Source organism: Amaranthus tricolor, chromosome 6 (genome assembly GCF_026212465.1).
Source record: "Amaranthus tricolor cultivar Red isolate AtriRed21 chromosome 6, ASM2621246v1, whole genome shotgun sequence".
NCBI classification, from domain to species: domain Eukaryota; kingdom Viridiplantae; phylum Streptophyta; class Magnoliopsida; order Caryophyllales; family Amaranthaceae; genus Amaranthus; species Amaranthus tricolor.
In genome coordinates, this window is record NC_080052.1 from 15,559,957 (window position 1) to 15,579,414 (window position 19,458).

The window sequence follows — 19,458 nt, forward strand, 5'->3', positions numbered from 1 at the left end:
TACATGTGATGGAAAGAAATGGGCAATAAGCATGAAGGAAAGGTTGCACGGCAAATTAATCAAAGTGTTCAAACGAGTGGCGCGTAAGTCATTAGAAGTCTTGTACTTATTACAAGCACGTAAGTCACTAAGGATACTCAAACAATCAATTTTGTGCTCGAGTGCTCAAGTGAGCACAATGTCGAAATATTATATTGGCTTTTGACATGCATGCGATCTTAAGGCACTCAAGGGATGATTTTTTTAGACCTTTTAGCCTATAAAGAAGGTTCCAAAGGCATGAGAGAAAACATGAAGTATATTACAAGTATCATTATATTGTTTGTTGAACGTTAGATATTTATTATATTGTGAGGAAACTACATTTGAGTCTTGCCAAATAGTACTTAGAGTGTTTGTGCGCGAATCTTAATGTATAGTTATAAATCATTTAATTATATATTATTTGAGATATCTGTAAATATATGCCCAAAGACAGACTTAGATAAAAATATATACCTCAGTTTCTCCCAAGATGTGGTGGTAATTGATGAAGGTTGGAAGGAAATATCTTATAGCCACCAATTGCAATATATACTCTTTGATTGCTTGAAAAATTTTGACCCTAAAAAATAAAATTGATGGGGGTAAAATAGTGCATGGATGATTGAAGGTTGAAGAGGATGGAGAATTGTAGGAGGATTTGAAAGGAAGTTTGATGTAAGATTTGGTAGAGATTGAAGGTGAGGGGTTTAGGTTTTGAAGGTTTGAAGGAGATAGAAAGGAGTATAAAGGGTTAGGGGGAAAGAATATTGTGTATTTAAAGAAAAAAAATTGCCTTGCTTTTGAATATCACGAACAACGACAAGTTCTTCGTGATATGATGTAGATAAAAAAATAAATTTTCCTTATTTTTATGATAGTCACCAACTCTTAAAATCTATTACTCAAGCTACCTATATGATCTCATTCTTAACCTAAGATCCTTAGTTTTCCTTAAGCTCTTATGCTTATATTTAAGTGCCCTTGCTCATGTGACACCATACTCAAGTCATGTAGTGTGTCATAATATCTAGATGACATCCTAATATAAGTAACTTGCCCCTACTTATTTGACACCACACTCGAGCAATGATGCGTTACTTCTGGATGACGACCTAGCAACCTTTGCACACTATACACTACACCTAGGCCTAAGAAATACAACACGTCACTGAGGAGGGGATTTCCCCACAAAAATTCATTTTGGTTCCCAGCCATGGGATATGAATATGTTTTATTGAGCTGATACCTGCTATCCTATGCTCACTCTCCTTTATTCGGCTTGGGACCAAACCTGGTTATATAATTTGGTAAACGCTTTTTGGTTGATCATCTTGACGATCGAGTTATACAATCAACTGTAATATTCAGATCTAACATTGGATATAATGTTTTTATTACAAAGATTACACTCACACTTTCGGATAACTCTAAAATCTTTGTTGTTCTTTAGAGAAGCCAATTCATTTGTTTTCATGTTCTGCAATGACGATTAATAAGAGTCAAAGATCATTATTATCTTATATTAGTTTGTTTTTACCTAAGTCTATTTTTAGGCATGAATAATTTTATGTCGCAATTTCTAGAATGACTAACAGGTTAAAATTTTTAACATGGAAGATAGTGAAATATGTCAACCCATTGAAAATGTTGTATAAAAGGTGTTTCATAACCAGCAAATGTTAATTTGACAGTATAACTTTAATTTAAAAATGATTATTTTAATATTAATATTTTTTAATAAGTAATGTGTAACTATACAACTATCTATTATGAAATTTGTTATAATAATATTCGACTGTTACATTCTAAAGGAAAATTTTGAACTTGATGATGATAAGATATAGAATAATTGCACCATTATTTAGAAATCAAATTTTCATATATAGCAACTTTAAGAAATCCATACATTGCACGAATTTCTACACTGATACCACTATAAGACAACGGAGACGGAGTTCGAATCTCAATCTTTTGAAAGGCTCCTATTAAAGAGTAAAGCTGCAATACAACATACTATGGAAGAAAAAAAATACGAGCATAATAAACCGGAAAAATAAGAAAAAAAGATTCGAGTTTTGACCGTTTTCCACTCTTCCTACTTCATCTTCCGTGTCCCATCCTCTCTATGCTTTGGCGTCTGCCCCAAGTTATTAACCTTTTTCTGTGTGCATTTCTTCTTCTCCTGCATAGTAGATATACCTGCATCTCGTCAACAAACCAGTATGTGATGCACAAGGTAGGTTGTATTAACAAATCAGTTAATAGTTACAATGGCATCTACTCTATCAACTAAGAATCAGCATGTATGTTCTTCAAGTCGGAATCATTGTGCATAAGGGGGTCTGTAAGATGTACTGGTTGCACCATAATCATATGTTCCGTACACATTTTGTATACCATAGGAGCTTCCAGGAGCAGCTTCAGCAGGAGTGGGAACACTTCCTCCAGGCACTACATACGTACCGCCATGTTGAGCTACAGCACTAGGATTAGCAGCACTGCCATCAGGTAACACATAAGGACTGTTAAGCTGAGGCACAGCGTTTGGTTCAGCAGCGACCCCCCCATAATAATTGACAACCTGTGGCGCTGTGTTGACTGTATCATTTGGCCCATGCATTCCATAAGCACTGATGAGTTGACTAGGAGTACTACCGCTAGGCAGTACATACTGTTGTTGAGTGATTTGATTAGCTGTTGCAACATGAGGAGCCCCAAACCTTGTCCCATAAGTGACTGCAGGGGCCCCTGGGTTATACACAGTCGGATTCGAGTAACTATATGGCCCCATATACCTCGATACTGGACTGAGGGGCTGCGAAATCTCTCTCCTGCCGTGAGAAGGGTATTTTGACCTTTTGCTGGAACGTGGAGGAGGCACACCATTGCTTCGATCGGCTCCGCTACTGTGCGCTCGCTTGTTAAAGGGCTTAGAGTTAGCCACAGAAGCCTTCTTATCAGCCTTTTCTTTCTCCAGCACAGAAAGTCGCTTCTTCAAGTTATCAATAGGAAATACAGACTCCAAGTTATAGTCTACAACACACCTGACAATAGCCCTGATGTAATTTGTCTCATATCTGTTGGCCTCTTCCTGAGATATCAAGCATATCAGTTGTCAAAAACAAGATTGCCAATACAATAATTAGATGTTCTTAGTTGAAAAAAAATAATTCCTTAGATTATTAGCTTTCTTTTTTTCTTTTTTTTCTTGAATGATACCCCACTTTCCTTCCCATCACATACCTTCCTCCTTTACTCTACTTCAACCTTCTTTGTTTCTTTTCTCATTATTCTACTCCGGAACCACATAAAGGAAAAACTGAATACAGATTCAATAAATCAAAATTTTGGTACATTATCCGTTCAGATCAATGTCTACTTTTAAACACCAGAAATGACAAATTAAATAAAACTAAGAGCTTTGAAGTCAACTTACAGTTGCTTCAGCATTATGGTTGCCTTTCATCAGTAGTTCCGTGGTATTCTTTTTACAGTTGCGCAGAAAAGACTTGAGCAGGATGGCCGGCTGGAACCTTTCAGTCAAGCTAGACTCAATAGCAAAGTAAACCGCTTCAACCTCCTTTCCATTTTTTATCAATTGATCAATGAAATCTGCGGAAAAAAAATCTCTTGAGCAGTTTGTATGAGAAGAATATCAACAATCTTCTCCAAGAATGACTATTGAGATTTAACGAGTGGTTAGTTGGGTAGTTCCTTGCGGACCTTGCCTCTCATTTTCTTTAAGGCCAAAACTACCAAGAGTATTCTGCTCCTATTGAACTTACATTTTAAGCTACATTGAAAGATGTCAACTAATTACAAACTACCTACAAAAGAAAAATGGTACTAAAGAAAGGACAAAATAGGGAGCCAAGTAGAATTGTTTCCTAATTCTTTCTAATCAATCTATCCCTATTCCTCTTCCTCCCATCTAATTATAAACCCCTTATTTCTATTTTACTAAGTTATCATCACTACAGATCTCAGGAGATGGTGAAGAGATATTTTCAAGTTCTCAACAAATCAGGGATGTAAGAAGAATTTTGCAAGTAAATGCTTTGATTTTGAACCTTGAATTTGTGTTCAGTTATAGATTTTCCTTTTTTTTCTTGCATCACCAAAGAATCTTTTCAACATATAAAATCAAACCGAGGTGAAACAGAGGTCAACTTTTGCTCGGAATCAAAGATAATGGAAGTGGATTTAAGAAGTACAAGTAGTTGATTAAGGTTAACCCACGTTATATAATTTAACATGTGGACTTGCCCTGGTTTAATTGAAATGGAGGCCACCCCCAAAACAACCCCAAATTCCTAATACTATACTATCACACACTAGAAAACTCCCTGAAACTAAACCAAACTTATACTACCCCACACCCACACCACCCTTACAACCACAGCACCAAAAAACCGAATTACCACCAGAATCAAAGGGATCCACCACTCGCACCTCAGAGCCGCACTGATTTTAGAGCCACAAAAACTCAACATGCCCTTTTACACAAGAAAATCTAGATGGTTGGGCTGAGAGGCACTTCACTTATATGGGTTAAACGACACAGAAAATGTCGATCTGTCATGGTGACTATGGAAGGGAATACATTGAATTGGTTTAAAAAAGAACACCAAAGGCCAATCCCTCTATGCGTAGATGAGAGACGTTTCATGCTTAAGAAACTTTGACCCCTTCACACAAGTCTCTCTGGGTAGATGTGAAGCCTTGACACAAATGAGCACGGGTTAAAAGGATTCACTGAAAGAGGTGGACTCAGTCTCTCACCATTTTCTTAATGGGTTGATAGCTGAATTTAGGCAGAGGTGAGGGTATGGGGCCCAAGGGATCTGGACCATTCTCTTAAACTCGCTTGAAGGATAAAAGAAGAGCAAAGGACCACCTAGAAAGGTAAGACTTATAATTGAAATTCCTCTACCTGCTCTCTCAAATCATCTACCCAAATACAGACAACCTACCCAATACCCATGGCACCCAATACTATATAATATATATACCCACACGCTCTAAATTATTCTCACACCGTAAAATTTTCTCCTTATCTCTTGCGACTCATGAATACAGAAAACATCCCTTCTCACCACCAAAATCTCCTATCCCACCACTAGAGTTTATCTAATTTTTCCCTTTTTCCTAATTCTCCGATGGCTCCAAATTGTTTCTCTGAGAGATGTGATGAAAAGTGAGTCTAAAAATACATTTCATTACTCCAATGTTATTATGTTGCTTCCACCTAGAGTGGGGTTTAGAAGGTCGGATATACGCTACCCTACCTTTGTTAATGATAAAACTCACAAACAAGTTGTTTCTGATTGTCCCCTGGTAGCAAACTTCAATATGATTTAATGAGTTATTTTACTCTAGCCCATTTTAATCCAAATAGTGGACATAATTGTTCCAAAAAAGAGTCCGGTGTTATTTGTCCATACGTAGGGAAGAAAATTGTGTGGATGATTAGGACTTGCGCACATGGATATCTCTAACAAGGTTAAAGAGGTAAGTGAAATATCATTGAATTTTATGGTAAGCCTCACAAACCCAATACCCGGGAATCTAAGACGGGAGAAAGACGGAAGTGAGGTAATGAGCATTCTTGACTTTAAAGCCACTCATATTTTATTATCACTAAAGGCTCTAGAAAAGCTTAAACTACCAAATAAGTTCAATGGTAACTACGAGGAACTTCGGGGGTATCCTTAGTGAATTGGTTGGGATATGTGACAGTGTTAGTACTACTGGACATAATGGAAGTCTATGAGAGCTTCCGACCTCTGCATCGGTAATTTCAACGTTATTTTAGGAACACATTGTTTGAAAAAATTAGGAAATGCAACCATTAATTGAACATTGATGTCCATAGGTTTTTTGACAGTGAAGCGGAGGTGATCTTTCATATAGAATTGAAGTTGCCTGGAATCGCCCACGGGATCGTTAGAATCGTTCACAATCGTTAGGATTGCGATTCCTTTACAATTTTAACAATCCTGCAAAATAGATAAAAAAAAAAAAAGAACCTAAACAATTGACCTGTTTCAGCCCACCACATTAATATTACCCGATTTAGGGGTTTTTTCAAAATCCATGAGATTCTAAATCCTAATTTGATTGTATTCCCTTTCTTTCCCCATTTTCCAGTCTTCCTCTTTATTTTTTCCGTCTTCCTCTTCATTTACTCAATACCATCCACAATCCCTGATTGGATTCAAGGCCTCTAGTCATTCAACCACCATCAACAAAAGCTCTCTCAAGTCTCATCTTGCATTAGCTTGACAACCCTAAAAAAAATCTCTCTCAAGTCTCAACCTTTACTTCGTTTTTTTAGGAAGATTTTTCAGGTGAGTTTTTCTACTTTTAAGCTTCTTAAATGGATTTATTGGTTATAATTTTTGATTCAGATTGTTTAATACTTTAATCACTTGATTATTTGATGCCTTACAAAGAAGAATTCCTCCATACTCAAGTCCCTTGATTTATAATATGCTCGTGGGTTTTTTAACCCGCTCTTCTGTATTATTTTTGATTGTTTTATTGTTCAATCTTGAAATGATGTTAGATATTATAAAATTTTAACTTTTTTATTGCTAGTCATTTTACTAACAGTCATTGACATAAAACTTGATTGAATTTTGCAATTTTGAAGTTCTTGAATTAAAGTTAATTATTTTGCAATTTCCAGATCTTAAATAACTATGTCTTCTTCTGGTTCTAACTCTAGTAAAAATAAGAGAACAAATGCATTAGGTAATCGAACAAACTCTGGTTGGGAACATGGCACTGAGGTTGATAAATTTACCAAGTGTAATTATTGTGCATTCTGGTGGAATATTTAGGCACAAACACCATCTTGCTAATACTAGAAATAATGTTGAACATTGTTTGCAAGTCCCTGATGATGTCAAACATAAATTTAGAGTATTATTGGAAGCAAACATAGAACAATCTAGTAGAAAAAAGAAAAATTAAATGATATTGGCGAGGAAGAAGAGGCTTATCATTTTCCAGAAGGGGGTAATCAAAGGGAGAGAGGAAGTATGAATGATTTTGTACGTAGAAGTAAGCATAGTGTTCAAAAAACGCTTAACCAAAATTCAAAAAGGAAGAAAGAGAAGAAGTTTGTCAACAAATTGCTCGGTTTTTTTAAACTAGTGCTATTCCATTCAATCCGATCAATAATCCTGAAGTCCCAATTATGATTGAAAAAATTGCAAAGTTTGGAATTGGACATAAACCTCCTAGTTATCATGAAATGAGAGTCACATTCTTAGCCAAAGAAATGAACGATGTCATGGCCATGCTTGAGGAGTTTAAAGAGGTGGAAAAGGACTGGTTGTACAATTATAACAGATGGTTTGAGCGATAGAAAAAGGCATTCAATTTGCAATTTTCTTGTGAATAGCCCTAAGGGAGCAGTTTTCTCATCCTTTGTTGATACATCAAACATTTCAAAGACAACAGGTAAAGTATTTGATATGTTAGATGCACTTGTAGAAAAGGTTGGTCTAGAGAATGTAGTGCGAGTTGTACGGATAATGCTGCTAACTACAAAGCACCAGTGAAAAGTTAATGGATAAAAGACCAAACTTGTTTTGGACACCATGTGTTGCTCATTGTATTGATTTAATGCTAGAGGATTTGGATAAAATGATTAAGATTCATAGCTAGACTATTGCAAAAGCAAGAAAGATAACTTACATTTACTCTAGAACCTTACTTCGTACATGGATGAGAGATTTTACATAAGGCAAGGAACTCATCAAACCTGCAATCACAAGGTTTGCTACATCCTATCTGACATTGAGATGCTTGAATGAACATAAAGAATCTTTATTGGTTTTATTTGCATCTAATAAGTGGAAATCCAGTAAGTTATCTTCATCTTCCGAAGGAAAAAGGGTTCGAAGAATTGTTTTAGTTACTAGGAGATTTTGGCAGAGTGTTGTGACATGTTTAAAGGCAGCCTTGCCTCTTGTAAAAGTCCTTAGTATGGTTGAATCAAATGAGAACCCAACGATGGGGTTTATATGTAAAGCGATGGCATAAGCAAAAAATCAAATCAAGGCAAATTTCAATGATGTTGAGAAAAAGTAAGTCCACATTTTTCATTTCATTGTTATACTTATTGGTTTCTACTTAACATTTGAATTGCTTAAGAAATTGTTTTCTTATTGTAGCTATAAGCCTATTTTGGATATTATTGATGAGCGTTGGGTTGATCAGCTCCTTACATGTTGCAGCATACGTTTTGAATCTGCAATGTCATTACAGTCCCAATCCGCGGAAATCAAAATACCCTTATTTAATTGTTCACAAAGAATGGTCCCCAAGGTCGAAGAAGGGATGAACATTGATCTTCAAATGGAAGCATTTAAGAATGCAAGAGTATGTTTTGGAATGCCTACGGCTATCTTGGCTAGAAATAAAAAGACACCAGGCATTTTCTTTAAGTTTCAATTTTTCCATATCTTTATCAAATACTATACGGCAGTGATTTATTCTTATGTGAATTGTATTGTCGATAGCCGATTGGTGGGATTCATATGGCAATGAAAGTCTCGAGTTAAAGTGGTTTGCCATAAGAATTCTAAGTTTAACTTGCAGTTCTTCTGGTCATGAGCGAAATTGGAGTGCCTTTGAGATGGTATATTGATCATTCTTAATTGTAAGATAGATCCATATGTAATGGTGAATGTTTACTTAATCTTTTTCTAACAATCTCAATAGGTTCATACTAAGAAAAGAAATAGATTGCACCAACAAAAGATGAATGATATAGTTTTCATCATGTACAATCTGAAATTGAAGCGCAGACATGAGACAAGAAAATGTGTAACAATGATACAAGTATACAATCACCCATTGTTTTAGACGATTTACCATCTTGATAGCTGAAATGGAAGATCGTGTTCTCCCATCTAATGGACAGTGGTTGAATGCGCTAGATAGAGCTGCACGAACTTTTACTAGATCGGTAGCACAAACAGGAGATGAAATCAATGATGGAGAATTCAATGATAGTGAAGGTATGACTTTTTCCTTAATTTTTTAGCTTGCTAATATTAAACTTTAAAATCTTACCTCTTTTATATATTTATTGTATTTATTTCAATATGAAGATGTTGAAGTGCAATGGCTAAATGATAATGAAGTAGCTACAACATTTGATGAAGGTGATTTGGGTGATGGTGATGATGATGATTTCAATGTCGGGGCAACTACCACAGGAACTGATATAAGAAGTGATGGAAGCTTTGGACATGATGATTGAGTTATATGTATCGAGTATTACTTAGTAAAATGTACATTTTAATTGCTTTAAAATTTGTACTTCAAATGCTAAGTCATGTGTTATGTATTTTGTAGTCTCTAAGTTGAAAACTTTTTTTCTGCTTTACTTTAAATTTCAATAATGGTTAAGTAATGATGAAAATGATATATACAATCTCCAAGTAATATGTACTTGGTATGTTTAAGTGATTTTTACATTAAAAATGATATAACAATAGTCACAGATAAGTACAATGTCTTATTTCTGCAAAATTTGTAGGAACGGTCGATTCTAAGATTCGATCCTACAATTCGATTATGTGAGCTGCTTTCGATCCAAAGTAAAATCACAATCCTAACAACCTTGCCAAGGCGGCCGAGACCTGCACCTCGTGCTTTTTAAAGCAAAGATTGTTTTGATTAAGACCATCTATTTTTAAGTAAAGTTTAAAAAGAAATGTTTCATCTACAAGTAATCTCACTCAACCAATACACAATTAACAAGTGGCTAGAGACATATTTTTTAAGTTTTGTGAATAGAGCGCCCAAGACTTTGGCAACGTTGCTACATTGGGCATAATTTTCATACAACACAATCTCCCATTCATCCACTAAAATGACCCCTTTAAAGGATTTTATGGTAGTATACATTGCCACTCATAGTGGATTCTTAGGAGAAACGGTTGCAAGAGATTAATGCCATGTCTAATGAGATGAGAATGAACTTATTCAGGGAACAAAGAGGCAAAGGGAAAATGTAGGAAGGAATCAATTGAAGGAGAAAAGAGATACTTTTGGAAGCAATCAGCCAAAAGTCCTTAACTACAAGACCATATTGTCAACAAGCTATTATTGGCCTTATTATGTATGTTATGGGCCTCATGAGGAACTAAGAATATGTATGTTATGGGCCTCATGAGGTACTAAGAAAAGTGGAGAAGAGTGTCTACCATATTAGTTTTCCAGAAGGCAGCTCGAACTTCAATACTTTGCAGCTCAAGAAAGTTAAAGATAGGGTTGAACTATGAATCGAGTACATACAATAAACCTGGTTATGAATTGGAGCCTAAAGAGGCCCTTGGCACTCACTTAATGAAGGCAAGCATGAATGAAGTGATATATTGATCAAGTGGAAATGGTTGCCCCATCATGAACCTAGTTAGGAACACGCCATTGGCATTCAACAACCTAATAAAAGTAACTCTGCATTTATCAGATCTTTTCATTATCCCATTGCCCCACCTTTCAGTGGATCGAGAATATTTCAACCTTAAAAGGGTATCATCCCCTACTTTTTTCGACATAAAAAATAAGTTTTGATCTCATATACCATGTACCACCCTCCCTAGGTCATTCACCTAATCCCAGTAAGTCTCCAACACCAAACTCCTTCATTTTCGTCACTTTGGCTATCAAGCCTCTCAATTTTCACTCCTTCACATCCTTTCAAACTTCAATATTTGAATCTAAATCTAAAATGAATCAAATGAGAAGCAACTACTGAATTTTCAGCGATACAGATAGACGTTACCACAATCCATCCCAAGACATCCTCTTTTATAATAGTTATAAACATATAGCGCTAAAAAGAACTATGCATTAAATTTTTGGGACATGAAGATGGAATTTTTTATGTACATGGAAAAGGAGGGAAAGTGGGGGAGCTTAGCATTAATAGCTATACGAAAATTAAAGCTTAAAAAGGAACTATCCTAGCTAAAATTTATTGAGATAAATTACGCACTTCTTGACATCAGATTACTTCAATAAGAGTAATTACTCACAGCAATGTAATCTCGCTATATATTTGTTGAAAAACCACTTAACATCAAGAACCTACCCATATCGTTATGCTTATTGATTGACAACTTGACAACTGAGCAGGGGAGATTAAGGTTAAACTTTTAGCGCTTACTTTATAAATTAAGTACAGATTTTCTTTAGTAGGGGGAGACAAAATTTGGGGTCAAGAGGTTTTGTACTACGTCGGATTGAGACGGAGTATATAAAGTAGGGGTGTTCAAAAATATCCGATTCCGAAAACCCGGTTTCCGATTTTTAAAAGCGGATAAATTACCCGGTTTCCAAAATTCGGATAATCCGGGTCGGGTACCCGGTTTTAAAATCAGGTATTCGGGTCGGATACGGATCGCGAATTTTGGAAAACCGGGTACCCGGTATCCGGTTTTTTTTTTTTTTAAATATAAAAAGAGAAAATCAAAAACCCTAAATCAGTTCTTCCTCCTTGCCTACTTCTTCCTCCTTCTTTCTGCTGCGCCTTCAATCTTCCTCAATTTTCACTCATTTTCTTCAATTTTCAACTTCACTCATTTTCCCCCAAATCACAATACACAATCCAATCAAAATCAAAAACCCTAAAAATTGAACTCAAAATCAATTTCTGAAATCTAGATCTAGATCTACGAAGAAACTCGTGGTGTTTTGAAGATCTTCTTGCCTTCTTCCTCCTGCATTCTTCAATCCAGACACAATCATCTTGCTTCTTCAATCTTCAGATTTTCTTCTTCTTCTTTAGTTCTTCACTTCTTTAATTGGGTAAGTTTGTTTCAATTCATCACCATTCTTCTTCTTCTCCAGATCTTCTTACTTTTTTTTCGCAATTTCTGATATTTGTCACTGATTTAATTTTTTAGCATTTTCGATTTTGTCATCTTAGTTCATCACCATTTTCGATTTTCTAATATTCATCACCATTTTCACAAATTTTTCACAGATTTGGTACTTATTTTTCGCAAATTTCAGTATTTGCTATTTGGTACTTTTTTTTTTTTGCCTTTTTCGATTTTGTCACAGATTTATTCAGCCATTTTTGGTACTTATTGAAGATCTACATGGATTCATCACCATTTTCCGATATTCTGATTATTGTTTTGATATTCTGATTTTGGGTAGCCATTATAATATTTGATTCTGATATTTGTTCAACTTGTTCAATATTTTTGATGTATATGATGATGGTAGATTATATTAACAAAATTCTGTATATGATGAATTGATGATGGTAGATTCACTAGCTTGGTAATTTTGCTTGAATATGATGAACTGATGAATTGATGATGGTAATTTAGAGCATACTGTCTTTACTCTTTACTCATCTCTGAAATAAAAAAAAACAAAAAATTAACAAAACAGGGTACCCGGTTTCCGACCCGGTTTAAACCGGGTACCCGGATTCGGGTACCCGATTTAAACCGGGTCGGATCCGGAACTCAATTTTCACTATCCGGAAAACCGGGTACCCGGTTTTTCAGAACCGGGTCGACCCGGTATCCGGTTTTGAACACCCCTAATATAAAGTGTAACTTTAGCATGAATGAGGAAACGAGAGACACCACAATGCTAGAAGAGGTAAAAACAGCTCAAGTGGATGCTCTAAATATATTGGGTCCATATTTCAGATTAGTGGAGATATGCAACAGTATGCGACCCACTTAGTTTTAAAAAGCATGCCTCGCTTTTTTCTGTGTACGTCTTGAGGTCATGCTCGGCTAAAAACGCCTCGACTAGGTGATGTAAAGCCCACTATAAGAGGCATGCGCCTTGGATGCCTCAATGTGCTTCACGCCTTCTGTTTCGGGTGTGCCTCTTTGTTGGGTTGGGTAACTAACCAATGTTTTTTTTTTTCAAAAAAAAAAGAAAATAAAACTCAAAACCCAAATTTATATAAATGTGAAGTTAGAGAAACTGGTGCTTCTTTTTTTTTAAAAAAAAAAAAAAGAAAAAAAAAGCAAGTGAAAAAGAAGGAAAAAACTTTGGGTATTTTCAAATTCTCATTATAGTCTCTCCTATATCGACATTTTTGCAAGGTTGAATATTAACGCACTGGATTGAATTTTTTTAATTATCGACACCAGTTTGTTTTTTTTTTTCTAGATCCACTCCTGATAGCAAGAAGGTGTCATGTTAGTGGCAGTGAAATAAAGGAATGTTGTATTGCGGTGAATTCCCATCTTAAAGAATCCTACCAAGAACAGTAAACTTATTTCATACTCTTTGATCAAGATCACAATAGTTCAGCAGCTGAGCAACAGCATACAGTATTCACTTTATGATAAAACAAAAAAAATTCATTAAAAATCATGTATTTAAATTCCGTTGAAGAAAAAATAGAAAATTAACTAACCAGGAAGTTTATCCCCAAAAAGGGGAATAGCAAGCTTAGCCATATCTCTCCTAGTAGAAAACTCAATTCCAGCCTTCACATAGAACTCGTCCTCAAAAATTTCCTTCAATCCAAACCCAATTACAACCTGAAAAAACATTGCTGTCTCAGCTGAACCCATTTTACCCTCACTTTCCCCTTCTGCTTCTCCTTCTCCTTCTCCTTCTCCTTCTCCATCCCTCACTTGCTCCCCTTTCTCTTTCCACTCCCTCAACAACTTCTCAGCCTCCGCTACCGTCTTCTTCGCAAATGCAGCTTCCATTCCCTTCTCCCTCTCCATCAACTTCTCTGGTGAAAACAACCCTGACACCACCATCCCACACGCCCACCTCTTATCCACAACTTGCCTTTTCGCTGTCACTTTCGCATCCATGAAATTTTTAACTGCTTCTAAAACAATCTTCGCTGGGTCCACACACTCTTTCATTGCTTCTTCCATTTCGTCCTTCAATGATTTTTTATCTTTTCTCCTTTCAATCAGAAACTTCATCAAACGACTGCAATCCATTCTCCTACACAACGACTTCAGAACTTCAATCGTTGGCAAGGTCAAATCTAGAGGTTTCCGTAGCTCGGCAATGGCGGATGCCTTTTTTGATTCTATTTCAGATGAAAGAGAAGAGAATCGGTTAGGGATTGAATTCTCACGGTTATTAAGGTTTTCAAGCGATTTTTGGTGAGGTGAATCGAGATATTGGAGTGCGGAATCTAGCTTTATGGATTTAGAATTTAGGGATTTCAGAAGGGAAGTGTAATGAGAGTCTAGGGTTTTGTATAAATCGGTACATTTTATGAGTAATGTTTTCCGTTCTTCAAGATTTTTGAAAAGCTCTGTGACTTCGTTGGTTGTGGTTACCTCTGTCATCGCCATAGATGACTAGTTAACTGTGGAAAGAAGGTGAAGGTAGAGAGAGAATGGATGATGATTTGAGGACGATGATTTGTTGGTTTTGGACCGATTGACGACATTTAGCTGCTGGACCCAACATTAGGCTCTACATGTACAACTCGTAGAGTATGGAAAATTTGGAAAAAAATAATAATAAGCTCATCTAGTGAATAGTAGTATAAAAGTTTTCTAAATAAGCTATAGGAAAATTTATTTCCAAAATAAGTGTATGTTGCTTCAAAAATTGGTAAGGAGCTTGTTTGGTGTTATTATCATCAAATAATGTTAATGGTCAATAAAAGTTAAATTTTATTCGTTGTTAGTAATAGAAAATAAAGATTTTGGGCAAAGTAAGTCAAATGTTTTGTTCATTGTTACTAATAGATAACAAAGACTTTGACTTTATTAACTAAAGCCTTCTTTCGTTGTTACTAACAGGGAACAAATACGGGGCTAATATCAGCAACTTTCTTCTTCCTCATTTTCCCCAAACTTCGAACCCTAAAATCAAAAAGCTTCGAAAATCTATTTTCAAATTTCTGCATTAAAAAACTTCAATCCTTCAATTTATTCCTCTCTCTTCCACATTAACACTACTAATGTGTTCTAGCATATACTTAGATTGGTCTTAGGTTATTTTTTATTTTAAGTTATGCTTTTTTTTTTGAATTTTAGGGTTTTATTATAGTTTTTTTTATCTTTATTCAAATGCAAGTTCCACATTTACAAATTAATAATCCTTTAGGTTATTCTTAGCTGATTAAAGTACATATTAATTGATTGTATTACTTATTTGTGTATTTTTTTTTAAATATGGTTATTGATGATGAATGTAGTTGTAAATGATATTAAACCTATATTTAGGGTAAATGGACTTGTTTTTGGCATAAAGTTGATAATGATGTTGTTTTTATATGTATTTTTTTATATATAAAATGATATCATATCGTGTTACTATACTGTGTTTTTGAAATGGCTCAGTTCGAACACTAGTAGGAATTTTAAGTATGTTGGTGGTTGACATAAACTGTTTGTATGCAATTTGAATGAGTTAGAACTTCATATATGTTCTAGGATCAGAATTGACTCAATTACAAATACTGTTAATATTAGTTCTAAATATGGGTTGAATGGACAATTGAATTTTTCAAACCAATCTCCATATTTCGAGCAACCAGACTCTTAGGATCTCCATGCTAACTTTGCTTATCGTCGATATTGAAATTCACAAAGTCCTATTTTTCCCTAAAAGACTGCAAGGTTTTCGTTAAGTTTTTCCGTTAAAATTTTCTCTACTGTAGAAGTGAAGGCCTCTACATGTACTATTGGTGTCATAATTCTTATACTTGATTGAGTGGACACACACTCTTTGTCAAATGCCTTTTTCAAGCCTAAACAAATGTCTCTTTTGCTAACCATATGCCCTATATAGTCTTTTTCTAAGACTATATGCAATGCATCAACATTGTCTTTAGAAATAAATTTTCCCATCATCTCCTTTTTCTTCTAGCCCATCTGTTAAAAGAAAATGTGACATAACTTAGTTTATAGTAAATTAAAGCCAAAAACTTAAAAACAAATCAAGCATAACAATTTCAAAACTCACCACAGCATCAACCACTTTCTTGGTTTCCGAATCAGAAAGCTTGAATCTCGGGAATGAATTCTGCAATAGCAATTTTGAACCCGATCTCCCATAGGAGTAACGGATGGAGTCGCAGTCGTCGATAAGGCCGCTTGACTCAAAGTGAGCTTAGGTCTGTGTCCGGACCTTTAGACCCAATTCCTAATCCAAATCCGATCTCTCAACCCATACCCTAGACGCCCCCGTAGTCTCGAATCCGGACCTTTATTATATAAGATTATTAAAAATTCTAATATTTTTGAATGTGCTACTGGAACAAATTATTGATTTTGATTCTTTGATACTCCCTCCTATTCTACCCATTAGTCCCATTTTATTTTTTTTCACTATTCACTTATCACTCTTAATTTATATTTTATTCTTAATCTATAAGTTAAAACATAGTCATGTAAGATCTTGTTTAATTCGTCTCAATACAAAGATTATTAATATTAATTTTTTATAATTTTTAATTAAGAATAATTAGAGATATTAAATGTTAAAATGTTGCCTCGATAAGTGTGAAAAATTAAATGGGACTAATGGGTTGAATAGGAGGTAGCATAAATTTGCTAGTAAAGTACTAGTTTTTGAGCTGACTGTGATTCATTATTGAGTTTCGAAACAAACTTCCTTTGTTTTGAAATACTCGCTACATAACGAATTTTGACACTATTTATCATTCAAGCTTATTTTATATATTGCGGCTAATGTGTTAAAAAAAATTATAGGAAAGTGAGATCTCGTTTGAATTGTCTAATCGCATACTTTCATAATATTAATTTTTTATACTTTTTAGATATGTATAATTCAATATATAAATGATAAAAATAACACATTAAATTGCCTAAAAAGTCAAATATAGAAAGTATGTGGGATGGGGCTACCCATGTTGAAGTAATGTTAAACCATAGGTCTAAAAACCTACAGTGGGGATACAAAGGCTACTGGAATAAAGCCTATTTGCAGCAGCAAGATAAGCCAGCATCTCTAGGACAGTCTCTTCAAGGCTAGTCGTAAGGATGGCAGCTACATGTTGATCAATATTCCAGTGTTAACTTGGTCATGTTGTGCTAATCTCCTTGGTTACTGATAATCAGTAGCCCCAATGGTTTTGAGGAATGAAAAATTCTACAGTTATCCCTCCAATGGTGACCTACCCAAATGCCTACCTTATAACTCCCGCTTCTTATGTCGCCAGCTCCAAGTACAAAATGAAACACGTGAACATTTGAGTCTCTCTTTTTCTCTCATTTTGCCTAGGAACTCATATTTGGGTATTTGTCCTAGCCACTCATTTAATTTTTTCAATTCTCACTTGCTCACCCACTCAATGCTGCTCTTTTGCCTAGGTAGCCCTTTCGGGTTTTCAACCTACCTAGGCTTTGGATCTCGCTATCCAAGAACTTACTTTGGATCAAAGAGGATGGGGGCTTATTGTTGATTAAAATTTGTAGCTCATATACATGCAGTGGTTAACAAGAGATGATGTGTGAGATTCTAAGTAAGGATGGCTAGGTGGGCCAAGGTATGACAATATAGTGGAGCTAGAATATAGAGAAAGATGAGAGTAGAGATAGGAATAGAAATATACCTATCAAGCGCCGCGGCAAAGGAGGAAATAATGTTAGCAGCTGATGAACACTCACTCTCCTTTTTGCCTAGCCTCCTTCACCAGTTATTAATTAGGATTCTCTTTTTCTTGGGGGGGGGGGGGGGGGGGGGGGGTAGGAGTAAACAAAAAGGGAAAAAACAAAAATAATAACAAAAGTAATAAAAATCCTAATCTAAGAAAGCATAAAAACTAAACTAGGAAAACAATAAAAATCTACACTAACAGGTGTAGACTCCCCCCCATGCTTATCAAAAGCATTTTCCTCAATGCTTCACAACGTAGCAAAGAGACAAAGACATGAAAAACTTAAGCATACAGATAGGGTAAGTCTAATGTAAAAAGAACTAAAACATAAATAAAATCTAGCAAAATGTACGGGTTGCCTCCCGCAAAGCGCTTGTTTAACGTCTATAGCTCGACTTAGATCAACCCATGAAAATCAACTAGGCTCAAGATCATTACAAAGGAAAAGGTTCCTTTCAATACAAGTGTTCAATTTCACACTTTCTAGGTACTTTACCCAAGTAGTGTCATCGTCAACAAGATCAACACTTTTAATACTATCCCAAACAAGTCTTCTCTTTTACAAGACTTCTTTTTAAAACATTTCTTTTTGTGATCTTTGTTAGGGAAACCATTAGTGCTTCGTATGGATAAAAGTTCACAAGAAATTACCTTGGGAGGTGCGGAGCTCTCCCTTGTCACCTCCTTTTCCTCATGCATTGGCTTTTCGTCTTGCAACTCAGTGCCCTGCACAAATTCATCATCTTGCAACAACTCATGGGATAGATCAAAATTTTCATCACAAATACCTTCCCAACTCATTACTTCTTCACTCCCCCCCCCCCCCCCCCCCTCCCCCCCCATGCCTTCAAGAAAGGCTTCTAAAGCATCAACATCTAACTCATAGCTAGATTTAGTGGGAGTGTCTACATGACACATAGATTCAACAGACATAGAAAAATCAAGGGAATTACCATTATTGAATTCATGCTTAGCATCCCCTATTTCTGTCACAATTCTACCCCTAGCAACATCTACCACGGTTCCACAAGTTGCCAAACATGGTCTCCCTAGAATGATTGGGGTCTTAGGGTCCTCGGGTATATCTACAATTAAGAAATCACAAGGGACCACAGATCGTCCAATACCCACCGATACATCCATCAAAATCCCCTTGGGGTAGATAATATAAGACTACAGTCGGCAAGTTGTAGTTTAGTCTCATAGGGGGCTAGTTTACCGACATTTCCTAACTTTTTATACAATGAATATGGCATCAAACTCACACCTGCACCAAGTCACATAAAGCTTTGTTTATTAAAACACCTCCAATAGTAACGGGAATACTAAAATTACCGGGGTTCCCTAGCTTAGGAACTGTGATAATCACCTATGCATATCAGACAATAAGTCCTCAAACATTTTGGGAACTGTGGGTGCCTTTGCTGGCATGTTTTGAAAAGACGACTCTAAGAGTTGTCTTTGAGTAACTTAAAAAACTTTCCATACTTCTTCTGAAGTTTGGCTTGGGCCAACTTATGAGCGAAAGGGATAAAGTCAATTTTAATGTTAGTTACTCTGGACTTTTTCCCATTTTCATGATCAGGTATCAATTCAACAGATTCAAAGCAAACAGTATCAGAATTGGTATCACCAATTGGCTTCATAGAAGACACTTCATGAAGAGGAATGTCAGCCAAATTGTCACCTTCCATCTCGATCACAACATTTATTTGGCTAGGCTCCTTACCTTTGGGCTCTGGCTGGCTCGGGAACTGGTTTAGAGCACGGGTATTGATCTGATGTGCTACCTGAGTTAAATTTCATGTGTGATACGATGT

General features: G+C 35.7%; 1 protein-coding gene across 1 annotated transcript; it reads right to left on the bottom strand.

Annotated features, from left to right (window-relative positions):
* Nucleotides 1-1,861: 1,861 nt before the first annotated feature.
* LOC130814598 (FRIGIDA-like protein 4a) lies at nucleotides 1,862-14,587 on the bottom strand. Its single transcript, XM_057680718.1, has 3 exons — nucleotides 13,448-14,587; nucleotides 3,461-3,636; nucleotides 1,862-3,115 (listed from the first exon to the last, which is right to left on the bottom strand). Exons 1-3 carry the CDS (start codon nucleotides 14,355-14,357, stop codon nucleotides 2,348-2,350), a joined length of 1,854 nt encoding a protein of 617 aa, XP_057536701.1. The 5' UTR covers nucleotides 14,358-14,587; the 3' UTR covers nucleotides 1,862-2,347.
* Nucleotides 14,588-19,458: the final 4,871 nt, after the last annotated feature.